Source organism: Salminus brasiliensis, chromosome 9, assembly GCF_030463535.1.
Source record: "Salminus brasiliensis chromosome 9, fSalBra1.hap2, whole genome shotgun sequence".
In the NCBI taxonomy this organism is placed as follows: Eukaryota; Metazoa; Chordata; class Actinopteri; order Characiformes; family Bryconidae; genus Salminus; species Salminus brasiliensis.
In genome coordinates this window covers 40426736-40437413 of record NC_132886.1, presented here as the reverse complement: position 1 = coordinate 40437413, position 10678 = coordinate 40426736, and the positions used below count along the sequence as shown (strand labels likewise).

The following is a 10678-nucleotide window of genomic DNA, read 5'->3' as shown; positions in this document are numbered from 1 at the left end:
TATTGAGAGAGAGGACTCCGAGAAAGACTGTCAGCCCACAACATCCCTGAACACACATTAATGCATATTAAGCCCCTGAGGTCAGCTGGAGTAAAAGGGTTGTAGAAGGTCATCAGGTGTCTCTTCCAAACGGCCTCCTGTCTATGAACACATGAGCACAGAGATACGGTTGTCAGGGCAACAAGATTACAATCCCTCCCTCCGGAGAAAACAGGAGGCAGGACTTCAAGGCTGACTGCATGAGAATACACCCTGTCGGCACAAATTCACTCTCTCACTCATACACACACACACACACACTCATTCAGACGAGTGTGTCTCAGTCTGGCAGCACAGCTTTCAGCAGCTGAAAGCTTGAAAGACGAACCCCAGAATCATGCAGTTTGCGTGTGAAAGGAAAACAGCTCACTCAAAACAGACCTGTTCATTTCTGTTCATATTAAAGCAGAATATTCAGATTATTATCTGAGTTCATCCTGGTAGCTTGTGTAGTTTTTAATGATTAATCATATTTTTCTTCAGCTGCATCAGTGGACAATACAAGCTTCACCAGAATGTATTTATTACGCTAATAATTCATAATATCCATAATACAGACAGACAGACAGACCGGACGATTAATAGGCAGGCAGGCAGGCAGACAGATCAATAGCTAGCTAGACAGGCAGGCAGAGAGATCGATAGATAGCTAGACAGACAGATAACTCAATACATATATGATAGGACAGGTCAATAAAAAGATAGAACAGATGAATATAGATAGATAGACAGACAGACAGATAGGTCAATAGATAGTTCAATTGATATGTAGATAGCTAGACAGGCATGCCAATAGGTAGCTAGACAGATCAATAGATAAATATTGATCTATCACAGGTCAATAGATAAATAGCTAGACAGTTTGAACAGGTCAATAGATAGACAGACAGATATAGATAGACAGGCAGGCAGCTAGATATAGAGTGACTGCCTGACTGGTCAATATTTATGTAGGTAGCTAGACAGATACATGGGTATATGAACAGATGAGTGAACAGACTCTCTAACCCATAGCTCTGTCCTTTCCTTCTGTGTGCAGAGCTGCTGGACGTGGAGACGAACGACTGGTTGAACAGCACAGTCAGTTCCATGCAGATGCCCAGAGTAGAGTACCGGGACATCACTATCGACGATTACAGTGAGTACCAGCAGCCCCTCCAGACCCTCCAGTCTGATCATTACTGATTTTAAATCCTGATAAGTCACTCACTCATGTCCTCACCGGGGTTTTCTTCCCCACAGAGCTGACCATCCAGATCCTGAAGCCGGCGGGGTTCATAGAAACGGCCCACTACCCATTACTGCTGCTGGTGTAAGCTCCTCACACCGCAAAACCAAGCACACAGCTCTTTAACAGGGCATAACCATTAGAGTTCTGGTTTAAATACAAAGAGGTGAACAGAAAACTGCAGTAAAGCAATCAACACACAGTCCATACAGTCCATATCTCCTCACAGACCTACACAAACAGCAGATTTTCCATATTCCATAGTCATTTCCATATTTGAGTCTTACAAAGAACAGTAAACAAACAGCCTAAAGGAGGGTTCCTCAAAACCCAATCCTGCAGGGCCAGTGCCACTCCCACTACACCTCCCTAACTCATCCCAAAAGTACTGGATGGAGCTCCACCATCATCATTCCAGAGAACAAAGCTCTTCCACTGCTCCACAGCTCCTCAATGCTGGGGGGCTTTATACCCCTCTAGCCCACGCCTGGCATTAAGCAGCATGGTGCCAATAGGGTCATGATGTTTATCTGCTCCAGACAGTCCTATTCTATTGGCAGTACTTCTCTACAGGGACTAGACAAGCTGTGTGTGTGTGTGTGTGTGTTTGCACATCTATGTTGGTTGCAACTTAATGTAGCTGAATGCATTTATTAGAAGGGGTGTCCACAAACATTTGGTCATATAGTATAGTGTATATGACACATTTGAGGCCCCTGGGCTAAAGGCTGGAGAATGGTTTTAGAAGTTGACATGGGGAGGACTGATGGAGGTTCAAGAACACTGATTTGAAGAGGAGATACAGGAGGTTTCCTCAGCCGGTGCAGAAAGGGAAAGGGGGGAAAACACAGAATAGGTTGCCCCAGTGATGTTCCTTGAAATAAAACCCATTTGGTGGTTTGTAATTCCATCCAGACAAGATTTGGAGGCTGTCGGGGCAAGCGAGGCACACTTGTCATCCCTGTACACGCTGCGTACGAGAGCAGGAAGATGCTGAAATCCTCTAATGAGGTTTCTGTTTGTTTGCTCCACACAAACCGCTGCTCAGTCTCAGCCCCGCCACTGTGCTAATTAGGCCAGAGGAGTGGAAAGACCCAGCTGTTCCTCTCCTCTCCACTCCGGAGCCGACGCTGCTGTCTTTTTTTGGTGACAGCGAGGCCTGAAGGACTTCACAAGGCGCTGGAAACACAGCGACTACACGCTGATCCCAGACCACTAATACAACAGCCATGTGACCGTGGTTGAACAAGGGCTAAACGCTGCTGAGATGATCAGTTACAGTGGTGCTCGGCTGGAGCTGAGCTGATGTGGAGCTCAGTCACTGTTTCCTGCTCCGGTTTAATTAATCGTGATGGCTAATGTAGCTACATCCTCCTCCCCCCTCCCTCCTCCCAGTTTATTTAATTTTTTTTCCACAATATCATGAGGATGTTGAACCCAGAGCCATGCTGACCCGTGAGCTCAGAGTAGGATTCCACCCCTACGTCTAGAAAATTCTGTCTTTCACAGAATAGGCTCTTCGGCTGTTCACTGTAGGTCATGTGAGGATATTTTAGGACTGTTGCAGGCTTCATTACTCATCTTGTGGTTCTGCTGTTGGGCTGAACTTGCTAGGACGGTATGACCTGGTCATGTTGGTCAGCTGTTCCACTTGTAAATGATTTAGCGGCTGATCCTTAACTGTTCTGAGATCTGTTTAAACCCCTTCCATCTACAGACTCCTCTGCATCTCCAACCTTCTTTCTGAAGGTCTCAGAGAGCTCTCTGGATCTGGATCTGGCCATGATGGTGATCTTCTTCACCAATCACTTCAACAATCAATCCAGAGCAGACCAGACTAAACGTCTGAGGTTCAAATAAGACTCCAGACTCCTCCAGAATGTTCTGATCATCTTCAGCTGATGTTAGAAAATTATTTATTATATTATATTAATTAAATTAAGTTAAATAGAAAATTACATTTCTATTAATTATCATTTTAAAGTTTAAGTTGTGTGTGTTTAGTTCTATTCCCTCCATCTCTCAGTGCTGATCTAATGAAGGTCAAACACCCAGATTCCAGTTTCAGTATGTTAAAGACAGAGGTTTTCATGAGTGTCCTTGACTTTATGCATCACTAAAACTAATTTACAGCTGACCACTTCAGCAGCAAGCCTGACCTGGAACAGACGGGTTGGGTTTACTTATGCCAGCAGCTCATCTCTGATTGGAGGAACATCAGTCTAGGTTCTAAAATCTGTTTAAACTATGATCTTCTGTTAAACCTGTTGCTGTGTGTGTATGTGCGTGGGGCAGGGACGGGACGCCTGGCGGTCAGATGGTGACAGAGCAGTTCCAGGTGGATTGGGCCACAGTGCTGGTCAGCTCCTACAGCACCATTGTCATGCGCTTCGATGGCCGGGGCAGCGGATTCCAGGGGACCAACCTGCTGCATCGGGTCAAGAGAAAACTGGGACAGATGGAGGAGCTAGACCAGCTGGAGGCTTTAAGGTTAGAGCCGGAGTCCCAGTTATTTTAATTGTGTTATTTATAGTATAAATGGAAACAGAAATACGATGATGTAACATTTAATTTAGTGTTCAATAAATTTAATTTATTATTAATTATAATGGCTATAAACTATTCATCTACCAGGCCATAAGTAAGAGCAAGCAACTGAGCAGCTGTTTTTTAATAGTGATGGCATACTGGTATGAGGGAGGGTATGGGAGCTAATATGAGATATGAGAAGGGAAGAATTGAATGACTATTATTACGACTGTATTAATATACTAATATGTTGTATATGTATATTAATATTAATATGACTGTATTATTATAGCGTTCAGATGATGCATGCATATTGACTATTTTTATACTTTATACTATTTAACAATGGTTGCCATATATATTTGAAGTTATGTAGAGGACAAGTGTCTTTAGCCTGTTTCTGCAGCCCCCCCCCCCCAGTAGTCATTCAGTCCGCAGAATACAAATGTACCACTTGTGTGTGTGTGTGTGTGTGTGAGGCTTTGGTTTCGTGTTGGATGCGCTGTGTGTTTTCCTGAGATTCAGTCAGAGCAGTTTGGATCATTACTGATAGTAATCATTCTTACTGAGTCCTGCAGAAAGGGTTAAAGAAGTGCACACAAAGGAAGTGCTCTGAAGGTTAGGTCACATCTGTGTGCTTTTATTTTTCCTACAGAATCGTATCACAAGAGTCGTATGTGGACAAGAGCAGGATTGGAGTGTACGGGAGGGTGAGTTCACTGTCCTTAACCAACCTCTCACCGAGGGATCGTCTGCACCACAGCTGCTCCTCATGCTCACATCACACGCAGTGTTCACCCTCACCTATGAAAAGACAGAGACAGATAGCTTCTTTTGGTCTCTGGGGAGGTTTGAGCTGTGCCAGTCCGCAGAAACAGGCCTCGGAGGTGGAGAAGGCAGGAGAAATACAGCTCAGGGCAGTCCCTCCCCCATTCCTCAACGGTTTCTCAATATGGAAAAGCGTAGAAAATGAGAGAATTTAAAGGGAGGAAGATATTTCCATCCAATAGAACATTTGTATATAGTAATACAGTAATGGGCATCAAACCAGCCACTTTATTAACACCACCTCCTTGTTTTTTACACTCACGGTCCATTCTTTTAGCTCCACTTACCATATAGCAGCACCTCCCAAACAAGAACCCACAGGACTGACCACCACAGAGCAGGTAGTATTTAAGTGGTGGGACGTTCTCCGCACTTTTCAGTGACTAGCATGGTGGAGAGTGTGTTAGTAGTGTGTGTTGTGCTGGTGGTACGAGTGGATCAGATACAGCAGTGCTGCTGGAGTGTTTAAACACTGTGGTCCTGTATGGTCAGTGGAGCTGATGGAATGGACAAGGTGGAGGTGGTGTTAATGTTATGGCAGATCAGTGTACGTTGGAAAATGTTTGGATATAAAGATATCTAAAATACTCCATTCATGTCAGAATTAGAGTCTGTATTCGGCAGATACGTCCTCGGTACTACTCAGCTGAGAGCAGACCTGCAGACGGGGAGGAGGCGAGCCGTGTGGTGCTCATTTCCGAGGTGTAGGATAAAGGAGAAGGTGTAGAGAAGAAAGGAAAAGCCCTCCGAGGCCTCCTACCGGGAGCAGCGCTGCAGAGCTTTTGAAAATGAGCGGATAAAGTGGTCTGTGTGGAAATGGAGATGATTGTAGCTCATCTCCTCCATGCTTTAATCATCAACAGACAAAAGCCACTCCGTGGTTCTGGGAGGGGGTGGGCGCTTCTCGAGAAGGTTGCCTGGAGAGGAAGCCTTTCTCCTGTTAAATTGGGAGCCCTGCTATGGTCCAGAAATGCCTCCGAATTAATTATTAAACCAGGCCTGGACTTGGCGCTCTTAAAGATCAGAGAATTTCAGCCGAAGTAGGCCAGAGCTCAGGCTGGGTTTAAAATAAACCTGCAGTGGAAGGAGGCAGTTTGTTATTTGGGGTCTGACAGGTGCTCCAGCATAACGAGCACATGAATTTCGTGCCGTCTTCGAGGTCATTAATACTGGGCCTGTGATTGGATTTGGGTGATTAGACACAAACTCTCAGCCTGGAACACAGGCGACAGAGAGGTTTTCATTCAGGCAGGGCTTCAACATCGAACCAACATTATCAATTACTAGAGCCACTGGATTCTGCGGTGAAGCGTAAGAGGCAACAGGCACCGGGCGTGAGGGACGATAGGGTACTTTAATTTCATTTAATTAGAACGAAAACACAGATTTAGGTTTCCAGTCCCCCTCTGATGGACAGCTGTACACATGCATTTCTGGACAAGCTGAGATCTCTAGAAGCAGCGTCTGAAGGTACAGAAGCAAGTGGACTCAGGCGGTAGGCTAAGACTACAGAATATAACTCTATGGGTTCCGCAGCGTTACACAGCAGTTGTGGAGAGAGGTTCTCCTCCTGCAGCTCCACCACCAAAGCTCTAACCATAGTGCAGTAGTAACAGGGGTTTTAGATCTGCTGATCGTTGCCTATGACATCACCTCAACTTACTGAACTCCTCGACCTTCTTAACCACTGTACGGATGGTGGTGGTGGTGGGTCTCACACTGTCTGAATCAGAATCATCTCTCTAAAGAGAGAAACACATCCACCCAAGCTGATGAACATCACTGTAGGACACACACACTCCTGAGCTGTTGTTCTTGAGAACCTGTGTGTCTATCTGATGTTGGTCTGATCATTAACCTGTCTGTGGACCGCTGTGCTGCAGGTGTATGGAGGGTATGTCGCCAGCCTTCTCCTGGGCTCTGAAGACTCTCCATTCAAATACAACGTCAGGTTCAAATGTGGAGCAGTCGTCTCTCCCATCACTGATTTCAGCCTATACGGTAACCATCACCACTGAAACCACACCCTCTCACTCTCTGTGCTGGATTCAAATACACTGTATGTCCAGAAGTTTGTAGACAGCTGCTTGTCCAGCGTTTCTTCTGCAAACATATTAATATGCTATGAGGGGAATTATATTGCATTCAGCCTAGCAGAAGCATTGGTGAGGTCAGGTACTGATGGTGCATGATCAGATGGAGCTCCATCATCATCATCATCATCACTCATTAGTACGCAGTCCCACTGCTCCACAGCTCAACGCTGGGGGGCTTTATACCCCTCTAGCCCTTGCCTGGCATTAGGCAGCATGGAGCCAATAGCTTCATGTGTACTGTCTGCTCCAGAGTGGCAGTACTTTTGAACAGAGACTAGACAAGCTGTGTGTGTGCATCTTGGTCAGCAATGGGTGCAACTTAAAGATTCTGAATGCATTCATTAGAAGGGGTGTCTGCAAACATTTGGACATAGTGTTGGAAGTTGGCATAAGTATCTAAACTCAGTAATTAGAAGGGTGGTCTGGACACTTTTGGACATATAGAGGATATTATGTGGATGAATTCACACTTTCTTTCTCTCTGCTGAACTCTGTGCTGACATTAGTGCTTCTCTTTCTGCAGCCTCAGCGTTCTCGGAGCGCTATTTAGGATTACCTCGATCCAATCAGAGAGTGTATGAGGTAATTTATTTTTTTTTCTTTCACTCTGCAGATCTATAGACACACACATACACACACACACATTTCCTCCTAAGCTATACCAATGTTTTTGTTTTTCCTTTTGTGTTGGACAGGTTTCAAATTTAGCCCAGCGCTCAGGGCGTCTAGACGATAAGAAGTTCTTAATTATTCACCCTACAGCGGACGGTAATTCAGACTTCACTGCAAAATCAAGAAAACACACACTAATGCGTGTGGGGAAACCTTTGTTGTTATGACTAATTGCTGATCTCCGTCTTCCCGCAGAAAAAGTCCATTTCCAGCACACGGCGAAGTATATAACCCATTTAATAAACGAGAAGGCTAATTACACATTACAGGTAAGAGCTGCAGAATTAGCAGCAGCTTTCTTTCTGTGTTTCCCTTAAAAACTCCTGACTGGACGTTTTGTTCTCATGTGGACCTGAGCTCCTCCCTTCTGGACTCCCTCTTTGGGCAGAGAAAGCATGCTGGGTTTATCCCTGAGTGTCAGTCCTACTCTCTGTCCTGCCTTGGACCCTATAGATTACTAGTAATTAGGGTCTGTTTAATGCTCCCTGTCCCTATAACATTGCTTACATTGGAACACTAAGGGCAATTTCAGTTCAGTTCCCCATAAGCTTTTCTGCTCCTTATAATAGTCACTGTCCCCCTACTGAACACTATTTATGGGGAACAGTGTTGACAATAAAGGGAACAGAAATGACACTTTTGCCTACATTGGAAGGCTTTGATTTTGGATGAGCATTTACAGACGTGGGTGTAACTTCAGGTATCTGGGACCCCAGGTGGGCTTGTGGAATAAGGCACTGTTGCCATGACCAGAGAATTGCTGGTTTGAATCCAGTCATGCTACTAACCATCAGCAGCCTTACTCTCCAGGGTGGGTAGATGGTGCTCTGCACTCCAGTGTCACCATTATCTGCTGTCTGATGCTTCCCTTCATGTTGGAGCGACCAACAGACAGCAGTGCTAGGGGCAGAGAGCACCATCTACCTACCCTGCAAGCAAGTGACTGGGTTTGAACCAGCAATCTTCTGGTCATGGTAGTTAGGGCCTTATTCCACTGGACCACCTGGGCCACTCTCGTTCATGCAGCGCTTTATTCCCCATATACCTTTATATAGTGATGTCGGCAACTTAAAGTATATGAACGCCCTTATTAGTAAGGGTGTTTAGGGCCCCAGGTGGCCCAGTGGAATATAACAGTGTCACTGATGATCCAGATGGTCACTGGTTTGAATCCACTTATGCCCAGAGAGGGGTGATAGATGCAGAGGCTTTAGTTTTAGAGGTGCATTGCTGTGTTTGGGCATTTACAGCTATGGGTGCAACTAAGAGTATACAGTGAGTCCAAGAAGTATTTGATCCCTTGCTGATTTTCTTTGTTTGCCCACTAATAAAGACACTATCCTTCTGCACTTTTAATGGTAGATATATTCTAACATGGAGAGACAGAATATCAAGACAAAAATCCAGAATATAATTTTAAAGAATATATTTTAATTAATTTGTATTTCAATGAGGAAAATAAGTATTTGATCCCTCTTGCCAAACACACTCAATACTTAGTGGCAAAGCCTTTGTTTGCAAGCACAGCGGTGAGACGTTTGTTGTAGTTAACCACAAGTTTAGCACACACACCAGGGGGAATTTTGGCCCACTCTTCTTTGCAGATCCTCTCTAAATCATGAAGGTTGGTGGGCTTGGCAACTCTGACCTTCAGCTCCCTCCATAGATTTTCGATCGGATTGAGGTCTGGCGACTGGCTGGGCCACTCCATGACCTTAATGTGATTTTTCTTGAGCCAATCCTTTGTTGCCTTTGCTGTATGTTTAGGGTCGTTATCATGTTGGAAGACCCAACCACGGCCCATTTTCAGATCCCTGGCAGAGGGGAGGAGGTTGTCCCTCAGGATTGTGCGGTACATGGCTCCATCCATCTTCCCAGTGATGCGGTGAAGTAGCCCTGTACCCTTGGCAGAGAAACACCCCCAAAACATTATGCTTCCACCTCCATGCTTGACGGTGGGCACAGTGTTCTTGGGGTCATAGGCAGCATTTTTCTTCCTCCACACATGGCGGGTGGAGTTGAGGCCAAAAAGTTCAATTTTGGTCTCGTCTGACCACAAAACCTTCTCCCAATAACTTGGTTCATCTTTCAAATGATCATTGGCATACTTGAGGCGCGCCTCCACATGTGCTCTCTTCAGCAGGGGTACCTTTCGGGCACTGCAGGATGTGAATCCATTGTTGCGCAAAGTGTTGCCAATTGTTTCCTTGCAAACTGTGGTCCCAGCTGCCTTCAGGTCATTTGCTAACTCCTGCCGAGTGGTTGCAGGACGATTTCTGACTGTTCTCAGCATCATTGCCACCCCACGAGGCGAAATCTTCTTTGGAGCACCGGGCCGAGGTCTGTTGATTGTCGTGTTATACTCTTTAAACTTTCTGATAATTGCACCAATAGTTGTTACTTTCACATCCAACACCTTACTAATCTTTTTGTAGCCCATTCCAGCTTTGTGAAGGTCAACAATTCTGACTCTGAGGTCCTGTGACAGCTCTTTGGTTTTACCCATGTTGGAGACTTGAAATCTGTGTGATCTGTCTGATTCTGTGGACAGGTGTTTTTCACACAAGTGATTAGTGAGAACAGGTGGCTTCAGGTCAGGTAACAAGTTGATTGGGAGTGTCTAACTGGTCTGTAAAAGCCAGAACTGCTAATGAATACTAAGGGATCAAATACTTATTTCACTCCATGAAATACAAATCAATTAATATATATTCCTTAGATTTATTTTCTGGATTTTCTTTTTAATATTCTGTCTCTCCATGTAAGAATACATCTACCATTAAAAGTATAGAATGATCATGTCTTTATTAGTGGGCCAACGAAGAAAATCAGCAAGGGATCAAATACTTCTTGGACTCACTGTATAGTAAAGTATATAGGAGGGAGGTTATATGGGACCAGGGAGTATATGGGAGTGGTCCAGTCCTAAAGAGCTGTTGTTATGACCAGAAGATTGCTGGTTTGAATCCAGGCCACAATATGGGTAGATGCAGGATGGTGACAGGGGCTTTTATTTTGGAGAAGCTCGCTCTCCCCCCCCTCCCTCTCTATCAGTGTGACATTAGCTCTCTGTTGCTCTCAGTGTTTATTAAAATACATTATAGACTATGTATTCAGGACTGTGAAATCAGGGTGCTGGGTGGTCCAGTGGACTACCTCTCTGCCACTATCAATTGAGGACTGTGAGTTCAAATCCCAGAGCATGATGTTGTGGTCTGATTTTAGCTAGCTGTGCTCTCTCTTAAAGTCTGTTAAAATTAAAGTATGCAAGTCTGTGTGTGGTACA

General features: G+C 44.9%; 1 protein-coding gene across 2 annotated transcripts in view; it reads left to right on the top strand.

The window, feature by feature from the left end:
• dpp6b (dipeptidyl-peptidase 6b) overlaps window positions 1–10678 on the top strand; it is a 148252-nt gene that overhangs the window by 111749 nt on the left and 25825 nt on the right. For both annotated transcript variants that reach the window (XM_072688447.1, XM_072688448.1), the window contains exons 18-25: window positions 1079–1177; window positions 1282–1351; window positions 3563–3757; window positions 4452–4506; window positions 6508–6625; window positions 7244–7302; window positions 7416–7488; window positions 7588–7661. In XM_072688447.1, coding sequence (XP_072544548.1) covers window positions 1079–1177; window positions 1282–1351; window positions 3563–3757; window positions 4452–4506; window positions 6508–6625; window positions 7244–7302; window positions 7416–7488; window positions 7588–7661 — 743 coding nt within the window. The remainder of the gene's footprint in view (window positions 1–1078; window positions 1178–1281; window positions 1352–3562; window positions 3758–4451; window positions 4507–6507; window positions 6626–7243; window positions 7303–7415; window positions 7489–7587; window positions 7662–10678) is intronic.